The following is a 24,159-nucleotide window of genomic DNA, read 5'->3' on the forward strand; positions in this document are numbered from 1 at the left end:
TACGACTGCCCTCATTACATTAAGGGAGAGTCTGCCCAAGATGAAGTTGTGCACTGACGGCACGTTAACGACAAGGAAGTCCACCAGAAGGGTGAATTGATGTTGTCCTTCTCCTGCGGTCACAGGAAGGGACATAGCTCCTTCGGATATCACCATTTCTTTGGCAAAGCCGTACAGAGGGGTCTTCACAGTTCTGAGGCATGACCTTGGAATCCTCATTCTTTCGAAGGCCTCCGAGTAGATGACATCAGCCGAGCTCCTGGTGTCGACCAGGATGTGGTACACCTTGTGGTTGGCTATGGTCATTGTCACCACGAGAGCATCGTCATGCGGATGCTGGATTCCACGCGCATCGTCTTCCGTAAAGGTCAGGCTACAAGAACTGACTCGGAGCTCTTTCTTCGGCCTCTCGGTCATGTGGACGTAGCACTCCGGATCAGACTTCCGAGAGTGGGCTTTACGGGCCCTGTTTGAGTCTCCTCCACTGGACGAACTACCAAAGATGGTACAGATTTCGATTGGTTCTTCTGCAACTTTACTCGGCTGCTCTTCTCTATGAGTTATTCTCTCCTCCTTTATGTATCGGCGCAGATGACCCTTATGAATAAGGGTCTCGATCTTATCTTTGAGATCCACGTAGTCACTCGTGTTGTGACTATAGTCACGTTAGAAGCAGCAATATTTGCGCTTGCCTCGGTGTTTTACGTTGGCCTTCATGCAAATGGGTCAATTCAGGAGCTTCTGACCCCTGATGTCCAGCAGTATCTACTCTGTAGATGTGTTGAGGGGAGCGTAGGAATGGAACTTGCCCTTAGGCTTCCTGCTCTGCCGACGATCGCGAGGGGCATGGTCGTTCGATTTCTTGTTGGATGATTGTAGTTCTTCATTCCTCAGCCTCTTTCCCTTGGTTGGCGGATCTGCTACTTGGACATTTTTGTGGGAGTTAGAGAACTCCTTGGCATTAGTGTATTTGAGCTCTAATGACGAGCTCGGCCAACGTCTTCGGCGGATTTTTTCCAATGGAGAAGGTAAACTTTTCCTCTTTTAGACTGTTGAACATGGCAGAGAGCGCCATTTTGTCATCATAATCCTCCACCTGTAATGCCTCCTCGTTGAAGCGGGCAATGAAGTCCTTCAATGACTCTTTAGGCCCCTGCTTGATGATGAACAAATGAGTAGTCGGCTTCCGACTCTTCTTATCACTTATGAACTGGGTAAGGAACAATCTGCTGAGCTCTGCGAAGGAACTGACCGAATTGGGCTTGAGTTGCCTGTACCAACTCCAAGCAGATCCAGTAAGGATGATTGAAAATTTCCTAAACATCATTGCGTCCGTGGTCGTCTGGATTTGCATCCATGAGCAATAGGCCTCTACGTGCTCAGACGGGTCTCCAGACCCAGAGTACTTGATGACGGGAGGTATCCGAAACCTCTACGGCATCACTTCGATCATAATTGCAGAGGTGAAGGGAGGTTTGGTCTCTTCCATCATCGCCTGAATGGCTGTAGGAACAGATGAAGGCTGCTGATTCTGCTGTAGCGTTAGAATTCGATTGCTAAGTTCCACGAATTGTGCCTCCCACGGATCTCTGTTTTCGGCTACCGTCTCTCATGGAGCCTCTAATTTAGGGGCCCTCCCCCCCCCCCCCCCTTCTCCTCTCCAGCTCGTGAAAGAGGTTCGTCGGTGATAGTGCCAAAGTGACCAAAGCATTCGTCGGAGCTTGAGTCGTTGGGTTCCTAGCCCAAACTTGGTTTTGGGTCTTAGGGGGGTTTTGGACTGAGGCTGGAACTCGGGCGGATTGATGCTGTGACCCTTCAGGTCTCACACTCCATGGTGCAGACTCGACTTCCACCACTGGTCTGACTGTTTTCCGGATGGAGTGTGATTGTTGCTCCTGTCGTTGCTTCATCTGATTGATTTCGTCGCATAAGGCTTGGATCTCACTTTGCATGGTTCGATACTTGCTCGCCCGATTACAAGAACACTGAGATGTTCCCGGAGCTGACTCGGCGTGAAGTAACGAGGAAGACCGAGTCTGATCATTCGGCTTCAGCTCCACAACTGCAGATTTCTTCTTTCCTCTTGCCATTGTACTGGAAAATAGGAAACTGACTTTTCGTATTAACCTCCCACAGACAGCACCAAAAATGTTGCTGTCAAAATCTTGACTACCATCCACTCGGAACTCCGAACTCCAGCCACCTCTGAGTCCTGAACCTCTGCAACAATGGTGAGCAAAGGAGACCTTGACTTAAACAGGGGACCCTGTGATGCCTAAGTCAGGTCAAGGGAATCTAAGTCTAAGTCGAATTGTAGAGGGAGAGTGCAAGATCTTGCGTACCCGTTTCCTCCCCTAAGGGTGTTATTTATACCCTCGCGCTTAGGATGTATGCGTCTGTGTAAGTAGGCATATCTTGAGCTATTCACCGCGTCCTGCGGGTAGTTCGGCCACCCAGTCGCTCAACGGTCCTCTGGACGTGGGCAGTTGAGTAACTGTCCCTAATCGTGCAGTAGTGGGGCGCCTCACGGTCCTCCTTATTAGTAGATTCCGATTTGAGTTCCGAGCCGACTGCCTCGACCTCGGATTACTCCAAGCTCTGAGTTAGTCGTCTAGGCCTAAGACCTCCCTCAACTCCGAGCCGACCGCCTCGGGCCCGAATCACTCCAAGCTCCAAGTCGGCCTCCCAGGCTTCGGGTCGAAGGCGTACAGAATGTCGAGTTGGATGTCATGCCACTGCCTATTTTTATAACTCCGAGCTTAGTCTTGCGCCTCGAGTCGGCTCTGAATAACCTCAGTTCTTAGAGTTCACGAGTCTCTACTCTTCCCATAACACTTACCTTAAAACATTCACAGGGCTCACTATAATGTTTATTTTCCACCTTAAAGCATTCATAGGGCTCACTATAATGTTTATTTTCCATCCAATTTGTTCATACAGTTACAAGGACATGGATGAAGAGGAAAAACAAATATCATATTGATACGAAACTTCTGTCACCCCGAAAGGGTTTCAATGGTAGACGTCCAATCCTCCACTGCTTTTGCCAGTGTGGTCCACTTGATCTTTCTTAATTTTCAAATGAAGCCTTACGACGATCTCGCCGAATGGATGGATGATTTGGATATAACACATAGCTCATGATAGGACCCACAGAACTTGGTGACGTCAACACACCAGCCGGATCAGTGGTGGGTGGTACACCAGCAATCCACTTCCCCTTTAGGTGTGACACGTATATAAGTTGAGTGAGGACCGTGGGCTATCTCTTTCAACTGTCCTTTTATCACGTACACACGTCTGTCTTCCTTGTGTGACTCACAGTAAACTAGAAACGAGCCACGTACGAAGGCGCTATAGGAATAATTGGGATCCTCAAGTTCGTATGAACGGTAAATTTTTGTCTGTTACTATTTGATAGGATCACATCGTTACACTCTGCATTTAATGCAGCAGCGCTCACAACGTCAGTTTGGCCCAATAATGACGTGGACCAACCAGGAGGAATGAAGATACGGATTTTCGAAGGAAATGAAAAATTTACGACTGTACGACCCATTTACGAGACCTAGCCCACCTTATTTTACCTTGTAAGAATAGGCCCCCAGCTGTACGGATGCCTTCCCAAAGGTCGAAAACGCCCCTAGTATAGCTGACACACCCTACTGACGCTGCCAGCTGTGTCTCCACCAAAAAAACCTAGTTTTTTTCTTCTTTCCTCTCCCTGATCCTTCATCCTTCATCCCAGGGGCCTCATTACAATGTCACCGGCTGCATATTTTTCCTACAGATAAGGATTCTTTCCTTGTTTATTTTAATTCATAGTTTATAACAAACTATATTTATTTAACATCATCTTGTTATTTCATTGTAATAGATATGGACCGTTGACAGAGTACCAGGTCTCCAACAATGTATATTTCATACGTTCCCTTCTAATTTCCATGATTCATACAATATTGGGGATGGAAGGTTTTGAGGTATAAGAAGATTCATGAAATTATAGAGAGTAAAGATGTAAGTCAATTTATATGAAGCTAAGTGGTCACTCATTTACCTATATATATTTGTGTGTGTGTGTGTCTGTATGTGTGTACGTGTGTATTTCTGTAGCATGAAAATGAAGATGTTCTCTTATAGGCTAAGATCATTGTTAACTTAGAGCCTACCATAGAGGAGTTGGAGACAGAGGCTGTTCATTTAGCCCATGATATATTTGAGTACGATGTCAGAAACGTCTTCTTTTATGTTAATATTTTATATTTAATTTGATATGTTATATAACTGATACATACATTGCTTCGTTTTATAGGGCACTAAAGATGAAGATGATGAAGATATGGAGGAGAAATCAGGTCAAGGAGAGGGAGAAGAGGGTGGAGAGGGAGAAGAAGGGGGAGAGGAAGATATACTGGTGAGGGAGAGGGAGAGGGAGCCGGATTGCAACTCACTGGGGAGTCGAGGGAGGATAGGGAGGAGATGGAGGCACAGAGGCTTCAGTTGGAGAGAGAGGGGGAAGAGTTGAAGCTTCTCAAACGCACAGTAAAAGAAAGAGAAGAATCGATTGAGAGAGAGAGAGAAGTAGTACTCAAGAAGGTTGAACTAATCCTGAAACTGAAAGAAGCTTTGAGGTTAGAGAATGAGGAGTTGAATGAGAGGGAGGTTTTGAAGAAGGAGAGGGAAATACTGTTAAGGGAGGAGGAAGAATTGAAGAAGGAGAGGGAAGAGTTGGAGGAGGGTAAAGCGGAGTTGAAGAAGCAGATGGAGGCATTTCGTATAGAGAAGATTCATTTTTGGAAGGAGGACTTAGAGAATCAGAAGGAAGAGTTTAAGAAGGAGGACGAGGATGCGTTAGGTGTTGATATATGTGAGAAATCACTGCATTCCATTCCAGTATATATGAGGAGACCTAAGAGGGTGTTGAAGCCGTCTGTCTACAAGTATTCTCCATTCACTTCCATCTCTGTCGTGCAAACCACTCCAAGTAACGCCGCCGACGATGAGAAATAGAGAGAATTTTTGACTTCTCTAATACCCCTTCAGGCCAAGATCGATCCACTTAGGGTAATATCATAGGACGAACTTCATGAATTGGAAAGCTGGGCCAACGCAAACAAAGAATCACCCGAATTTCTTTGGTTCAAGACCATTTGGGAGAAGAATGCTTGGGTTGACAGCGTGGTAAGTAAATCACACACATACATACATGGTTTTATTCAGAATTTGTATATAATATAGTATAGGTTAATTTTCCTTCTTTATTGATTAGGCTATCAACAAGTACGTCGATTTTTTGGAGAGAAGGCACCGATCATTTCCTCTATTATATACAAAGGACTGCAAGTTCTGTCCTACATTTTTTTTGGTAACTATATGATTTGGATCATGACTATTATGCTATTTCATTATATGATATATGTTCTAATTTAATATGTTGTTTGTAATAGCTATGTATCGGCATGCAAATGTCAACATTGCGAATATATCAAGATGTTAGCAGTGATGAATCTCGTTTATTATTTGAAGGACTAGAAAAACTCTCTCCGATCAGCATTGTCAAGCATCATGACAGGCAAAAGGTCATGTGGCAACATGAAGAGGTAATGGTGTCGTTACAAGTTATTCACGCTAGGTATACCCAAATCTATAATTTCTGGATATTGATATCTTATCTTGTCAAACATGGACAGGCATATGTACCAGTAAATCACGCCAACAATCATTGGTACGTGATGGTCATCCACCCTCGAGACCGAGAAATCATTATACTTGATAGTTTATACTCGAGGGCACTCAGTCGATATAGGCAACATATTGATCTGATGAAGGAGGCCTTGCCTATATTATTTTACGCCACTGGAGATAGGGCTGCATTGGAAGGAAATACTTGGACGGTCAGAGAAGATACCTCTATACCAAAGCAGATGAATAGATATGAATGTGGCATTTTTGTCATGCAATATGTCGATATTTTGTGCAGCGATCAAATTTTAAAAGAGAGAGACTTGCAGCAATTCACTTCCAGCTTCAGGGAGTCAATAGCCTATGATTGCCTGAGTGACCTCAAAATATGATATATTTGTCTTAGGCATGAGAGGAATCGAAAAATTTTATGAAATGTTGTAAATGATGTACTGTAAAACAATCATCGTGAAAGGATGTAAATGATATATTGTCATAATTTTGAAGGAAATGATGTATTCGTAATATTAATTTCATTATGAATGGTGAAGACAACATTTTGCAGTAAATGATATCTTTTCTTCACGGTCATTTCGGCGCATATCACGGTCATTCCCTCCTATTTCGTGTTGATTCACAGTCATTTCGACGCATTTCACGGTCATGCCCCTTCACTTCACAATCATTTTCGTGCATTTCACGGTCCGATCGCCTCACTTCACGATCATTTCCATGCATATCACGGTCATTCTCGCCTATTCCGTATTGATTCACGGTCATTTCGGCACATTTTACGGTCATGCCCCTTCACTTCACGGTCATTTTCGCGCATTTCACAGTCCAATCCCTTCACTTCACGGTCATTTCGATGCATATCACGGTCATTCCCACCTATTCTGTGTTGATTCATGGTCATTTCGGTGTATTTTACGATCATGTCCCTTCACTTCACGGTCATTTTTACACATTTCGCGGTCCAATCGCCACTTCATGGTCCTTTCCATGCATATCACGGTCATTCCTAGCGATTCCGTGTTGATTCACGGTCATGCCTGTTCACTTCACGGTCATGCCTGTTCACTTCACGGTCATTTCCACGCATTTCATGGCCCAATCCCTTCACTTCACGGTCATGCCCGTTCACTTCACGGTCATTTTTGCGCATTTCATGGCCCAATCCCTTCACTTCACGGTCATTTCGGCGCATATCACGATCATTCCCGCCTATTCCGTGTTGATTCACGGTCATTTCGGCGCATTTCACTGTCACACCCCTTCACTTCACAGTCATATTCGCGCATTTCGCGGTCCAATTGCCTCACTTCACGGTCATTTCCATGCATATCACGGTCATTCTCAACGATTCCGTGTTAATTCACAATCATTTCGGCGCATTTCACGATCATGCCCCTTCACTTCACGGTTATTTTCATGCATTTTGCGGTCCAATCACCTCACTTCATGGTCATTTTCATGCATATCACGGTCATTCCCGACGATTTTGTGTTGATTCACGGTCATTTCGGCGCATTTTATGGTCATGCCCCTTCACTTCATGGTCATTCTGTGCATTTCGTAGTTCAATCACCTCACTTCATGGTCATTTCTATGCATATCATGGTCATTCCTGCCTATTTCATGTTAATTCACGGTCATTTTGGGGCATGTCACAGTCATGCCCCTTCACTTCATGGTCATTTCCGTGCATTTCACGGTCCAATCCCTTCACTTCACGGTCATTTTGGCACAAATCACGGTCATTCTCACCTATTCCGTGTTGATTTACGGTCATTTCGGCGCATTTCACGGTCATGCCCCTTCACTTCACGGTCATTTCCGCGCATTTCGCGGTCCAATTGCCTCACTTCACGGTCATTTCGATGCATATCATGGTCATTCCCAGCGATTTCGTGTTGATTAATGGTCATTTTGGCGCCTTTCACGGTCATGCCCCTTCACTTTACGGTCATTTCCGCGCATTTCACGGTCCAATCCCTTCACTTCACGGTCATTTCGGCGCATATCACGGTCATTCCCACCTATTCCATGTAGATTTACGGTCATTTCAGCGCATTTAACGGTCATGCCCCTTCACTTCACGGTCATTTTCATGCATTTTGCGGTCCAATCGCCTCACTTCACGGTCATTTCCATGCATATCACGGTCATTCCCGACGATTTTGTGTTGATTCATGGTCATTTTGGCGCATTTCACGGTCATGCCCCTTCACTTCATGGTCATTTCCACGAATTTTGCGGTCCAATCGCTTCACTTCACGGTCATTTCCATGCATATCACGGTCATTCTCGGCGATTCCGTGTTGATTCACGGTCATTTAACGCATTTCACGGTCATGCCCCTTCACTTCATGGTCATTTCCGCGTATTTTACGGTCCAATCGCCTCACTTCACGGTCATTTCCATGCATATCATGGTCATTCTCGGCGATTCCGTGTTGATTCACTATCATTTTGACGCATTTCACGATTATGCCCCTTCACTTCATGGTCATTTTCGCGCATTTCACGGTCCAATCCCTTCACTTCATGGTCATTTTGGCGGATATCATGGTCATTCCCGCCTCTTCTGTGTTGATTCACGGTCATTTCGGCGCATTTCACGGTCATGCCCCTTCACTTCACGGTCATTTTCAGGCATTTCACGGTCCAATCGCCTCACTTTACGGTCATTTTCATGCATATCACGGTCATTCTCGGCGATTCCGTGTTGATTCACGGTCATTTTAGCGCATTTCACGGTCATGCCCCTTCACTTCACGGTCATTTCCACTCATTTCGCAGTCCAATCGTCTCCCTTCACAGTCATTTCCATGCATATCACGGTCATTCCCGGTGATTCCGTGTTGATTCACGGTCATTTCGGCGCATTTCACGGTCATTTGTGTGCATTTTGTGGTTCAATCGCCTCACTTCACAATCATTTCCATGCATATCACGGTCATTCCCGGCGATTTCGTGTTGACTCACGGTCATTTCGGCACATTTCATGGTCATGCCCCTTCACTTCACGGTCATTTTCTAGCATTTCACGGTCCAATCCCTTCACTTCACGGTCATTTTGGCGCATATCATGGTCATTCCCGCCTATTCCGTGTTGATTCACAGTCATTTCGGCACATTTCACCATCATGCCCCTTCACTTCACGGTCATTTTCGGGCATTTCACGGTCCAATCGCCTCACTTCACTGTCATTTTCATACATATCATGGTCATTCCTGGTGATTCTGTGTTGATTCACGGTCATTTCGGCACATTTCATGGTCATGCCCCTTCACTTCACGGTCATTTCCACGCATTTCGCGATCCAATCGCCTCACTTCACGGTCATTTCCATGCATATCACGGTCATTCCCGACGATTCCGTGTTGATTCACGGTCATTTCCATGCATTTCACGGTCATTTGCGCGCATTTCGCAGTCCAATCATCTCACTTCACGGTCATTTCCGTGCATATCACGGTCATTCCCGGCGATTCCGTGTTGATTCATAGTCATTTCGGCGTATTTCACGGTCATGCCCCTTCACTTCACTGTCATTTTCACGTATTTCGCGGTCCAATTGCCTCACTTCACGGTTATTTCCATGCATATCACGGTCATTCCCGACGATTCCGTGTTGATTCACGGTCATTTGACGCATTTCACGGTCATGCCCCTTCACTTCACGGTCATTTTCGCGCATTTCACGGTCCAATCCCTTCACTTCACGGTCATTTCCATACATATCACGGTCATTCCCGGCGATTCCATGTTAATTCATGGTCATTTCGGCGCATTTCACGGTTATGCCTCTTCACTTCACGGTCATTTCCGCGCATTTCACGGTCCAATCCCTTCACTTCACGGTCATTTCCATGTATATCACAGTCATTACCGGCGATTCCGTGTTGATTCACGGTCATTCCCGTCTATTCCAGTTTGGCCCGCTGAAATTCTAGTTTGTCCCGCTCATTTACATTTTGCCCCGCTGAAATTTCATTCCTGGGATGAGGAATAACAAAATCAGCTCTGATGGTGAAGGCTCTTTGATTACTCTGAGATGCATGATGAAGAGGTTTAAGAGTGATAAAATGAGAACATCCATACAAAATTGGGTTCTCACGGCCTATTTTTGAGCCTTATCACCAGCACGCAACGTACCTTGGCTTATCTATTACTAGAATCCTTAGCTGTAGGCGTGAATTACTTTTTGAGCCTCCCCTTGTAACATTACTGACTAAAAATGACCCATATAGGGTTAGTATGGTAGTGCAAGTGCCACTAGGGCCATTTACATCAAAACTGGAGTTATATATAATCCCATTTTCTCACACCTCTCTACCTTGCAAGAATTTTCCATTTTTTCCTAGGGCATTTCAAAAGGGCAAATAAGGAGAAGAGAAGAGGAAGCTCGGAGAAGTGGGATCCAACCAAGGAACATTGATCTCCTTTTCCTTGGGAAGACTTCGTGCCGTGACCGGGACTCCTTTCGGGTTCCGTAGGACCACAAACAAGTGAGATCCGACCCTCGACCCAAAAACCTAGACTATTGAAGCCCTTTTTTTTTTTTCACAATTGCTAATATACTACGTCTATTGTATGGATCCTTACGCCTTGCGTCGAACTCCTACTTCGAATCATCCGAGTATTAAGCCTAGGTTATCGTTTTATCGACCCCTGAGGGCTTAGATTATGATCACGAGTTGCGATCTACGCTTAAAAACCTTGTATTGAAAGTTGTTGAGGATCGCAAATTGGCTCAAAATATACTTACATCGGCTCTTGTCCTTGAACGTTTGACCAACGGCTATATCAATCAGGTTATCAAGAGGACATGAATACAGTGACATGTCCGCATTGGTGAAACCAGCATCCTCGAAAGGCACAATAGGAAACCTGGTGGTGAAGTCCATTGATCGACCCTGCTCAGGTAATGGAATGTCGCTTCTACTCACATTTCTGATATTGGATATTGAGGGCAAATCTACTCTTGTAAATGAAGATGTTGTCATATATTCAGGTTTGAGGTTCACGTCAGCCAACACCCTCACTGGACTTGTCATGAAGTTTGATGTATGACCTTGACTTGTCATCAAGTTTGATGTATGAGCTGGCACGGGTACTGGAGTGTTGCTTGGAGGAACCTGTGAAGGTGAACACTTATATTCATAGTTGAAGATATGTTCCTCACCCAAACTTCCTACTGCTGCTCGATGAATAAAGGGATGTAGTGATTCGGGTGCTTCAATTGTGCTGTTAAGAACATTCTCACATCATCATCGTCTTCAATTATAGCTGGAGGGACTGATTGGTTTGTGTAAGGATACAATACCCTCAATCTTATATCGTAATCATCAGGTCTACTCTTTGCAATTTTGTATATTTTCGATAGAAGTTGTTCATATGGAATGTCAACACATACAGCTGTAGTTTTCGATTCTCCACCCTTGTACGTATAACGATCATTTTCGCAAACCAACTCCCCACCATGTAAGCATAGGATGATTACTGAAGCCATTTCCTGAAAACAAACACAATAATATAACTCGTTTAGTATTCACATGTATATAGTGGATTTGACAGAGTAGTAGGAAATTCACCATTGTACTAGCTCAAATATAACAGGCTTATCGTTCAGATTTGCAAAGTTTTAAATTACAGGGATGTATGTCACTTAGTTCGCGATGATTTTTACTCACTTCACAGTCAATTTTACTCACATCCAGGGATGGTTTGCATTTTTCGCGATGAATTTCACTTCACTTCTTAGTTCTAAAGTGATTGAAAATGACTGCAAAGTAAGTGAACTTAAGGGCCTATTTGATTTTTGGGCTCACTTGTAATTACCATGTAATTACAAGTAATAAATATTTACCTATGTAATTACCACATCTTTCCCATTGTGGATGTGACAACGTACTTTTTAAACACTTAAATAGATATATTTGTAAAATTAATGTGGGGCCCACCATGATGTATGTGATTTACATGTATGATGGAAAATCAAACAGGCCCTAGGGGAATTGAATTGACCATCAAGTGAAGGGGAACTGGTGGAATTGACCGTGTAATGCATGAAAATGACAGTGAAGTGAAGGGGGAATTGACCGTGAAGTGAAGGGGATTGACCATGAAGTGAAGGGAAATGACCATGAAATGAAGGGAAATGACCATGAAGTGCATCGAATTTACCGTAAAATGAATGGAAATGACTGTGCAGTGAAGGGAATTGACTGTGAAATTCATGGAATTGACCGTGAAGTGAAGGAGTGTCACGCCCCAAACTCAGAAACCGGGCTCACAAAATTCCCGATCGCCGAATCCGGCGCCGACAGCCTCCGTAGAATCCCATTCTCGGCTCCCAGCGCCCATACGCCAGGTTCCGATCCTGGGATGCTACAAGGAGGATTTTCAACATCAATTTGATTCGTAATGAGCATAACCACAAGCATAACCCACGAACAATAACCACAAGAACACCATCACAAAATCCACTATGAACAAAAACTTTAAGTACAAGGCGTATAAAAGGGGAAATACAATATACTGAAAGTGACAAAACTCCAAAAGCTCCAGAAGACTGTTGCACGCTCCGAGCTCAATGCTGCTGCAACCTAACGCCACCTGCACGCATCTATCGTGCATAAGCTTACAAAAGCTTAGAGGGTGGTGAAAGTGTGTGTAAGGCAAGTGCCAAGTATACAATATCATAGTAATGCGAAAATATACGGTAAGTCCATGAATGCTATTAGCTATAATAAAGCTATGTGATGCAAGGCATGAATGCTATCGGCCATATCAAGACCATGCGATGCAAGATGTAGCTCAAGCATGCCAATCCTCATGTCAATACAGTTATCAGTCTGGATAATCACCGGGGTCTAGTACACTCTACGCCAGCTTGCCGTCCCTATCCGGACGCACAATTGGAAGAGCGAACGAGACCTCACTATCCGCCTGCCAATATCGGGCCCGGCTCGTCGATAGCGGATCGATTCCTCAAGCTGGTCAAACTCAACCTAGAAATTGCCCCCTCACTCAGGCGGGTAAGGTCACACCCCTTTCCAACCGACCACGACACAGTGGGAGACGCGGCTTCCTGGTATTCGGCCCTCATGCGCTCGTACATCCACTCGGTCTCGACGTTGGAGTCATCCTCTGGTACCATCGGGTTTAGGGATTTTCACCCAGGGACATCTATGGCGCCCGTATGCTAGAACCAAACATTTTCGGTATCCAATCCAGCCACCCACGATGTGTCTGTGGAGGCTATGGCCCTGGTGTCGCTAGGGCATACAGTAACTACAATCACACAATGCAAGTGCATGAGTCACACTACCAGTCATGCAATAGTCCTGCGTAAACCATGCGTTCATACAGGGCAACTCCGCCTATCAGGGAGCTGCCTGAAGGCATATGCTATGATCAATCACTCCTCATACCAGTCATACATATGATGCGTATGATAATAAATCATGGATCTATACTAAACATGCATATAGGGATGGGCTCTGCGTATCACAGAGATGGGCCTAGACGGCCTGCAGAGTATAAGTATGGACCTATCAGTGGGCCTTAAGGAGTGTGACAATGCGGACATTTAACCAACATTATCCTTACAATGTGGACGTCAAACCAACATTGTTCCCAAGGCATAGCCCGCCATAAAGTACCATTACACAAACCATAGGAAATCACACATTGCAATGGACCAATATACATCTCATTAGGCCTCGACCCATAGTTCTCAGATACATCAAATGGGCCATCTCATATGGGCCTTATATAAATCAAGTGGGCCGCATTAGTGGGCCTTATGTACATTGCAATGGGCCATAACCCATGGGCCTTTAAATACTTCGAATGGGTCGAATCACATGGGCCTTATGTATATACCAAGGTGGGCCTCAACAATGGCCACAAATACACATCCAGGTGGGCCTCAACAACGGCCACAAGTACACATCAAGTGGGCCTCAACAACGGCCATATGGTTGAACAACTTGGATGCAACACATGCATCATGGTGGGGCCCATAGAGGCCCACCATCATATATATATATATATATATATATATATATATATATATATATATATATATATATATATATATTATATAATATTAATATATGTAAATATATACAATATTATATATAATAATAATATAATATTATATATATATATACATATATATATATATATGTATGTATATCCACACACACTCACACAAGTGCACACACACCCACATGCATACACACGTGCACACACGTGCACACTCACGTGCAGCAGGGAGGGGGTCCCACCGTCCAGGAGGACGGTGCGGACGAACACATACATCAAGTAGGCCCCACCGTCCGTCTGGACGGTGGGCATGTAACACATGCATCACTGTGGGTCCCATGTGAGGCCCACCATAGCGTTTATCTTCCATCCGATCCGTTCATAAGGTCACACGGGCCAGGGTGAAGGGGAACAACAAATTTCAGCTTGATCTGGAACTTCTGTGGACCCAGAAAGGGTTTCAATGGTAGAGTTCAATTCACACTGTTTCTTGTGATGTGGGCCGCCCGAGCGTTGGATTGGCCTGATTTTTAGAGGGGGTCCACGTCAGATAGTGGCCCACCAAATGGGCGGTGTGGATACAAAATATACATCATGGTGGGGCCCACGGATGGAGCCGTGGGTCCCTGCCTCTTGGCCGCCCGCCGGTGTAAAACGCAGCAGCGTTATGTGGGCTTATATATATATATATATATATATATATATATATATATATATATATATATATATATATATATATATATATATATATATATATATATTTGAAATCCATGATCTTGGGGTTTTTCGAGTGCGGGGCCCACATCAGGTGGATCCGTCCCAACTATCAATTGCTGGGTCTCAAAACAAACCCAACGAGCCCAACATTGGGTATTTTTCGGAGTACAGAGACGGTAGGGTGATTTTTTACGGTAAAGAAGTTGTTTTCGTATGCTCTGGCCCACCAAAAAAAATTAGATTAGTCCGATCCTTAGGCTCAACGCCTAAAATGATCCCCTGAATGGGATGGACGGCGTGGATTAAGCACAAACATCAAGGTGGGACCTGCATGAGCGGTCCGCCCCAAAACCCAAAGAAATTTCCCTTTTTTTTTTTTTTTGGTTCAGCCAACGTCCAGTGTCCCTGTTTTGGGCAGTGACTATACAAGGTGGGCCCTGCTCTGGTGGACCACCAAGGATGAATGGTGTGGGTTCAACGCATATGAAGTGGGCCCCTCTTACCGATGGCTTGGATAAACCACATACTTCATGGTGGGGTCCATCCAAGTGGACCACATGGCCACATCATTAGCATATGAAAGAAAATGAAAAAGAGAGAGTGAGAGAGAGAGAGGGAGAAAAAAAAGAGTGGGACACACGTGTGATGGAGGGACCCCGACATTATGGGCCCTCCCTTGCATCCAATCATAGACAAAAATAATCAAAGTGGGCCATCGGCCACATCTTTGGGTCCCAAGTGAGATCCACACCATTGATCGGTAGGCCTCACTTGGCCCATCATAAAAATATGAAAACTAGCCTATAGGAGCACCCACCGGTTGATCTCTTCGGTCCGTTGGAACGCCAATGTCCTTGTGCTTCTCTTTGATGTAGAGGATGGGAGATGAATGGCTAAGATGGAGGATCTTGGGAGAGGGAAAGTGGGTCACACAACACTCTTTCTCACACTTGAAAAACCATGGACGTGGGATTTTTTTTTTCTTTGTTGCTTTGAAAAAATGAAGGAATGAAAAATAAAGGAGAGAGGGAGAGATAAGAGAGAGGGAGAGTAGCTTAGGTAGGTAATGATGACTTGTAAGAGAGGGTGGCTAGCATTAAATGCTTGTAAGAAGGGCTAAGGGTAGGGTGGCTAGCCATAAGTACTTGTAAGAAGGGATAGGGGTAGGTAGGGTGGCTATAGCTAAGGTAGGGTGGCTATAGCTAGGGTAGGGTGATGTCATCGTTCTCATAATTTCCTAGAGATTGGTGCCACTGGAATAGGTGGGCCTCGCAATACGCGGTCCACGGTCATTATAATGCATGGTCCCCAACTTATGATCTAAGCGTCGGTTTGACGCACAAGACGCGGCGTTGGAACCGCAGCGACGGAGCGGTCGCAATAGTATAAGTCTTAGATTAATTCGACTTAAATCTACAAAATATGACTTAGGGTTATGCGCAAACGTTGATTATACGTCGCAGTTGCTGGAATTCGTCGAGAAGGATCGCGGACATCGACGGAACAGTACGGTACAGGATACGGGTCTTACAAGGAGATTGACCGTGAAATGAATAAAATTGATCATGAAATGCATGGATTTGACCATAAAGTGAAGGGGATTGACCGCGAAATGAATTGGATTGACCGTAAAGTGAAGGGAATTAACCATGAATTGCATGAAAATGGCCATGAAGTGAAGGGGGAGTTGACTGTAAAGTGAAGGGAATTGACCGTGAAATGCATGGAAATGAACGTGAGGTGAAGGGAATTGACCATGAAATGCATGGAAATGACCGTGAAATGAAACAGAATCACCAGAATTGACCGTGAAGTGAAGGGAATTGACCGTAGATTGAAGGGAAATGATCATGAAATGCATGGAAATGACTGTGAAATGAAACGGAATCGCCAGAATTGACCATGAAATACAGGGAAATGATTGTGAAGTGAAGGGAAATGACCGTGAAGTGGAGCAAATTGACCGTGAAATGCATGAAAATGACCATGAGGTGAAGTGAATTGACCATGAAATGAATGGAAATGACCGTGAAGTGAAGGGAATTGACTGTGAAATGCATGGAATTGATTGTGAAGTAAAGGGAATTGACCGCGAAATGAATTGAATTGACCGTGAAGTTAGGGGGATTCGCATGGAATTAACCGTACAAATGCGTGGAATTAACCGTGGAGTGAAGGGGATTGACCGTGAAATGAATGTCTTATTAGAAATTTGAATCGTAGTAATAACAATTCACAATTTCAGGGCCTGTTTGGTTTTCCGGCTCAAGTGTAATTATCTTCTAAATGAGTAATCATTATGTACCAAGGTAAATTACCTGCATCTTTCCCAATGCTGACTTCACTGGTTACTTTTTAAGCACATAAATCGAGGAATTTGTAAGATAAATATGGGGCCCACCATAATGTGTATGGCTTATCCACAACGCCCATACAATATGCCAAATGAATTTAAGGCATGAGCCCAAAAAATTAGGCAAATCAAGACGTCGAGTGGACCACACCACACGAAATCATGAGAATTGAATGCCTACCATTAAAAACTTGTTGAGGCCCTTAGAAATTTTAGATCGGGCTTATATTTATACTTTTCACTTATCCATGTCCATGTGACCCTATGAACGGGTTAAATGGTGAATAAACCTCAATGTGGGCCCGGTAAAAGAATCAACTTTCAACAGTAGACAAATTAAATCCATTGTTTCCTTTCATGTGGGCCAATTGAACATTAGATCTTCCGAATTTTTTCGGATCAAGCCTCAAAATATTATAAAAAAAACAGATGGACGACACGGATATATTATATACATTATGGTGGGCTCATGGATTTAAGTCAACATTTTCAGACCGGTTTTCTAGGTGAAATTACTCACTTATTTCCAAACAAGTGAAAAAAATGTAATAAAAACGTCGTTACGGCAATTTACCTGGATTATGGAAAACCAAACAAGCTCAAAGAAAGCAACAGATGTATTCAATATATAACATTTACAAACGTATTACAATAAATGCACTACAAATTTACTGTCGTATTACAGAAATGCACTACAATTTGAAAGTAAATTGCGCGAAAATCACCAAGTAGTGCATGAAGTTGACCGATCAATTCAGTATATTGAGCAGGAAGTGAGTGAAATTGACTACTATACTTTATCTAATTGGATAGTCACATAAAATTGACTAAGCAATGCATGATATTGACCACGTGAAATTGATCATGGTCTTTTAGGTAAACACTTAAGAATTTACCTAGAATTTAAACTTCAAGGTAGTTGACCGCGAACTCCAATCACTCCCTAACACTCATCGAAATCCGTGTTCAAGAAAAATAATAAGAGTACGTTGATGTGAAACACGTTCTCTGGAGAAAGGTCTTTAAGATTTCACGTTCATCAATGCAAGTCTTCAAGATTTCAAGTTCATCAATGCATTCGCGTCCTCTCGTAAAAAGAATGTACTTGGGCTTGAGGAGAATGTAACAGGAAAATTGTAATGTGATCGTTTGATGAAGATTATACGGAGATTTAGTGAAGAAAATATGTGAAAATAAAAAATTGGGTTGATTGAGACGTGTCCGGACGTGTTTTTGGGCGTAAACGAGAGAACGGACTGAAATTGAAAAAGAAGGGGCATTTTCGACCTATGGGAAGGTGTCCGTACAGCTGGGGCTTATTATCGCAAGGTAAAATGAGGTGGGCTTGGTCTCGTTAACGGGCCATAAATGGGTCGTACAGTCGTAAATTTCTCCGAAGGAAATATGTTTTCCGTACTTGGATTAAGGGCATGTATACATGGTATCCTCCGCCCTAAATTTTGCTCACGTGGGGTCAATCTGGGTAATCGAAACCGTTAATCCCTCTCTCCGAACCCAAAAGATTATCTCAGATATTATAAAGATTTTAGCGACTGCTCGCAGGCCTCCTATCAAAAGGTTGGTAATGTCCCGTCCGAGATATTTTTGGATCGCATCATCCGCAATCTGGCCAATCCGACCAATGGTCCGGATCACAAATCAACGGGCCTTATACTTGTAAAAAATGGAGTCGCCGATTTCATTTAATTCGTCCACATGGAATAGGAGTGGCCACCGACTCTCTCTCATTGACCTGGAATGGAAAGTCTCCCATCTCTCTCTCTCTATCTCTGAAAAGGGGTTGGACCATTGCAGGTCTCTCTCTCTCTCTCTCTCTGAAAAGGGGTTGGACCATTGCAGGTCTCTCTCTCTCTCTGAAAAGGGTTTGGACCATTGCAGGTAAAACATGAACTAAGCCATCCATGGCTTGCACGGTTGGATCACTTGGAGCACAGAGGGTGGATTGAACGAGGCAAAACCCACGATCTATGGACTGGCAAGGCATCCTGTTTGAGGCAAGATATAAAATAATGAGACATGATCCAATGCTCTTAGTTTCACTGGGCATTTGGAAGGCCCAGATGATTCATTTGCCCCATCCACTAAGTTTAGAACACATTCAATGGCGTACAACGAAAAATCCACACCAACAGAATGATTCGAACTATTCAGCCAATTGCCCATAAGATGGATGGTGGATATTATTTTACACAAAAATTCTTCCAGTCAACAATCCAATACATTTATTTGTTACGGACCAACACACTCATGAGCATTATAATTTACATGTTGTTCTCATAAACGGTATTAGTCATGGCTAAGGAAAATTAACAAAAACAGGTTATCTTGCCTAAACAACACAATGCTGTTGAACCTAGCAAAAGATTACTACACATATCGCCAGTCCATATACAGGAACTAACTTGAGGAGCTAAAAAGGTATTTATCACTAACACCGTCTCATTACTAGTTAATAGTAGGGATTACCAACTCCATTGTTCCCATGCATGCGGGTTGAGTCTACTTTGTCTGATCTTCCAGGGACGCCATTTAGGTGGCGGCCCCTCCTCAAGGACAGCTCAGATGCCTGCCATATGTGTAGAGGTGTGAGGTCTCCACATGTGGGCTTACCTTGAAACTTACATAACTCACCAATCAGTTTAATTAACATTTTACTCTAATTAATCTTGATAGGTGGGTGAGAGACTACGGAATGTCTAGCTTGGGATTTTGCAGGGATAAGACGACCTATTGCTACTTTGCAATGGCTACCACTTTTGTTTTTTGTTTTTTTTTTTTTTTTTGTTTATTTATTTATTTATTTTATTTTATTTTATTTTTTTATTTGTTAGCTTGTTACTACACCCCACTGTCAGTTGACACTTCACTGTTAGCCACCCTCACGAGGGATCGGTACCAGGACCTCAGTGTTGAAACGAGGTATCTTTCACTCAGTCTACCACTTGAGCCATGGATCAGGGTGTACTAACACTTCACTTTTCATTTTTTTTCTTTTTTTTTGGGTACACCCCACTGTCAGTTGACACTTCACCGTTAGCCATGGATCAGCAGTGCAATGGCTACCACTGCTTATGATGCAAACATGCGCGCAGTATGCATGACAAGGCCAAGAACGCCATCCTTCTTACATTCATTGATGATTTATTTGATGAATATGGTTCTATGGATGAGCTGAGATGTTTCACTGATGCAGTCGAAAGGTAATTGCTGTCTCATTGCATGGATTATCTAAGAATGGTCCTATCAACATGATCTAGGTATGCACTCATGATGTGTCATGATGGTGATGTAACAATCAAGGACATATCATTGTTTCATCCATAACTAGGGTGGCAATGACCTGGACGCCCTAAGGGGGTGTTTGGCACATGGAATTAGATGGTATTAAGTAAGATGGAATTAAATTTTTACAATAAATGTACTTGTATGTAGATTGTCTCTTATTTCCATGGGAGTGATCTATTCACTTTGGTGTTTGGATCATGTATGATATAGGGCTTAAATACATGTTTTGATTCATGGAGGTTTGGTTGTACATAGAAAATAATCACCAATTTCGAAAATTGTGCTTGAAAACTACAGTCAGAAGTAAGGTGGGGCCCACCTTGATGTTTGTGAGTAATCCGCCTCGTCCATCTGTTTTGTGAGATAATTTTAGGACATGCTACAAAAAGTCAAGCAGATCCAAAACTCAAGTAGGCCATACCTGAGAAAAGAGTGGGGAAAGAATTTCCTACCATTGAAACCTTCTCGAGCTCTACCTTAATGTTTATATGTCATCCCAACCATTTATAAGTTCATTCCTGCCGGGATGAATTGACAACATGGAAAATTTTATTGTGTTACAAAACTTTTGTGGTCATATGAATGTTTCAATGGTGGTCACTCAATCCCCATTGTTTTCTTCTGTGTGGCCCACTTGAGTTTTAAATCTACCTCATTTTTTATTGCCTATCCTAAAATAATCTTGTAAAATAGATGGATATGATGGATTCCTCACAAATATCAAGGTGGGCCCCACCTCCCTTACCAACATAAGAACTTCCTAGCTCATGCTTTTAAGAGGAAATCACATGGATTTTGTAAATCCTGGTTGAATTGGAGAAAGCCCTCCCTAGCCATTCCTACTTCATACACAGGATTCAATGTTGGAAACCTACGATGAACCAAACAGGGATGATTTTTCAAACTAATGGATTTAAAGTTTCATCCCACTTAATACCATCTAATTCCATGCGCGAAACACTCCCTAAAGGGATGTGGTTTGTGTTGTGACCCAATGCTAATTCAATGGTATCGGCATATGGCAAGATTTGATTAGATCACATGTAGCTGTTAGAGATAAGGTTGGTTGTATATACACGCGACCTAACAACATTCAAAAATATTTTGTATGGTCCTATCTCTAATAGAAACACGTGCCCCATTTAAATTCCATCACATCCAGATACATGTTGGGGTCACCACACAATCCATCATCACCTTAATGGGCCGAGATGAGTTAGGGCTTGCCATGGCTATGGCTAGGACGAGGCTAAGTCTGTTCAGAGTCCAAGCTCTACCCAGCCCTAAAAGTTAGAGATAAGTGATATGTATGCTTTCAACACATCGATTAAGTATATTAATTACCCAACATATACACTACCCAATCATCCACCATCTGCATGAGAAAGTTCTCTTGGATGCCATGTATGATAATTTGGTGAACAAAAGCTTTTAATCTTCTCCTTCTATAACACATGAATTGATCGATGGATGTAGATGGGATGGAGATGGCATGCATGGACGTGGGAAGATTCTCAATATCCATGCCTTGGATGCTCTGGTCAGTGAAACGGCTCCCATGTTCAAGGGCGCGACGTTACAAAGCATCTTCGAGATATTGTAAGATGATCTCTCCTCTTTAATAAGCTGATCATGGATGGCCCATGCCTCAACAATCTTACTGATTGATGATCCAGGGCTTGCCAACGGATGGCTGAATTTAGAAGGCCAGTGGTTCAAATTTCATGGGGGCTAGATTCCAAACTGTGATGTGTAGTGCATGAAATCAAATCTGTCCATCATGTGCGCCCCCTCATTTTCTCCTTAATACCCAAAAAATAAGGCAGATCCAAAACTCAGGTGGACTGCACCATGTAATGTAAAATCATGCCTATCACATTTAAAATTAAGTGGTGTGGCCCTTTACCTTTTAAAATGGCTAAGTTGTTGGGGTTGTCCATTCATCCTGGTGAGGCATATCTTTTGAATGGATTGGATGACATGTAAAAAACAAGGTGGCCGACACACACTATCTAGAAGGTAAATTAAGGGCGAGCGTCCGGCGTCCCATATTCTCACTTGAAGAAAGGATGTAGAGCAATCAAATATTATTTTGGTCATCAGGAACTCATTTTCAGTTCACGCCCACACACGTACAAGATATGGACCTTTCATCTATTGGACTCTACCATGGACGGATCATACCGCAACAAGCATGCCTCTTTTGATTTTTGTAAACAGGCTAGTAATTAAAAAGTTCGATCCATCTCAATAGATAAATGGTGGGTCCCAATCGAAAATTTTCACCACATACATGGTGGGTCCCAATAGATAAATGGTCAAAATTTTGTAAATGTATCACAGGCACAAAAAATCACCAGCAATGGAGCATGGGTTGAATGCTCAGGGGCTCGGACTGAAATGGATTCGACTCAACTGAGTCTGAGTCAACTTAGACGAGTCATCAATCCATGAAATCCTAGCAATTAGTTAAAAGATGACACTCATGGTTATGCCTAAACTGATGTCATGGTGTGGTGCAGTGGTGCCAAGTGATAAAGTCGTGGCTAAAGGAAGCAGAGTGGGCCAGCAGCCATTACAAACCCTCATTGGCTGAGTATCTCAAAGTCGCTTCAATCACAATCGCTATCCAGACGTCGATACTTTCCTCAATGTACCTGATCGGGCCTACTATATCTCAGGAACTGACGGATCACAGTGACTACCAAGAGATCTCAGGATTGCTCACGCTCTCAAGTCGCCTCTTGAACGATCTGCGAACCTATGAGGTAGATCACTAACCTTGGACTTGGCCAGTGCTTATCTATCTTTCTGGGGTTAAGCCTGCCTGTCTCGGATCTCTGGAAATGACTTGGTCTGAATGACAAGCCCATTCAATGAAATTCGAGCCCAACAGATAAAAATTCTGTGATCCGGCATCTATTTTGATAGACTCTCCATTGCGGGTGATCAGAACCTAGTTCCAGCACTGTCCAGGCTTGGGCTGGAATACTAGCCGAGTGATGGGCCCTGGCCTAAGAACTTAATTTCATTTAACAACAGGTCAACCCAGCCCCACTTGTTTAAGATTTGAACAAGCCTCGAATCTACCATGCAAGCTCAAATTATGCCCTTGAAAGCCTTAGGAATTGATTAGAAAGCCCATAACTCTTATACTCCTTCCTAAATCCCGATTACACCTGATATATATCATATCATAGTGTCACACTCGAAATAAGAAACAAATCTCGCACTTACGCAATTCTGAGCACTCTATAACACATTTGATGGGACTTCAATGGCATCTACGATCTGTTGTTTACACAAATTTTTAAGATTTTTCCGATGACATGAGTGGTCTATTGATGACATCGATAGACCTTGTTGTTTACAAATTTAAGACATCAACAACAAGGTCAAACTTAAGCTGTATATGTGCATAATCATTCCATGCCAGGCTCTGGCCTGCTCGTTTCAGCCTATCACAGAATTGGGCGATGCTTGGACCTAGGTTTTTCTTTTGCCAGCCTAGCTTGGACAGACCTTGGCCCAGTCCAAACTTGGTCCTTTGAAAGTCTTACCTCAGTCTGGTACTGGATTTCAAGTTGCGGTCTAGGCTTAGGCGTATTCCAATACAAAATGTAAATGGGCCGGCCAAGGTTGGGCACAGCCAAGTGGCCCGGCCCATTCACATCGGTTGCCATTCGGAAGCCTAATACCTAGTCTATATCTCACCCTCGTAGTATTTCACATAGGTAAGGCCGGCAATCAGGGTTGGCATCTACCCAAGTTTGGACCATTTATTTAGTGGGCTTGAAATATAGGCTTTGGCGTAAGCCAAAGACTTCTGCTCTTAGGTGAAAATTAAGTTCACTTTGCCATCAAGCCAAGGCATTTGCTAAGGTTGTGTTTGGATGCACAACTGAATTCAATATCCTATATTCAATTTAAGTGGGCGGAGACATGGATTGATGAATTAATCATTGCAATGCAATTCTATGGTGCATCCAAACACACCCAACTGACCCAAATCCAAACACACCCAACTTTGCACTATAAA

General features: G+C 43.4%; 1 protein-coding gene across 2 annotated transcripts in view; it reads left to right on the forward strand.

The window, feature by feature from the left end:
- LOC131241232 ((E,E)-geranyllinalool synthase-like) overlaps positions 1 to 22,915 on the forward strand; it is a 35,949-nt gene extending 13,034 nt beyond the window's left edge. Inside the window, exons 10-11 of one of the 2 annotated variants that reach the window (XM_058239968.1) lie at positions 21,597 to 21,719; positions 22,643 to 22,796. In XM_058239968.1, coding sequence (XP_058095951.1) covers positions 21,597 to 21,719; positions 22,643 to 22,655 — 136 coding nt within the window. In that variant the 3' untranslated portion in view covers positions 22,656 to 22,796. Of the gene's footprint in view, positions 1 to 21,596; positions 21,720 to 22,642 lie in introns of both variants that reach the window. The other variant, XM_058239966.1, reaches the window with a different exon arrangement.
- Positions 22,916 to 24,159: the final 1,244 nt, after the last annotated feature.

Source organism: Magnolia sinica, chromosome 3 (genome assembly GCF_029962835.1).
Source record: "Magnolia sinica isolate HGM2019 chromosome 3, MsV1, whole genome shotgun sequence".
NCBI lineage: Eukaryota > Viridiplantae > Streptophyta > Magnoliopsida > Magnoliales > Magnoliaceae > Magnolia > Magnolia sinica.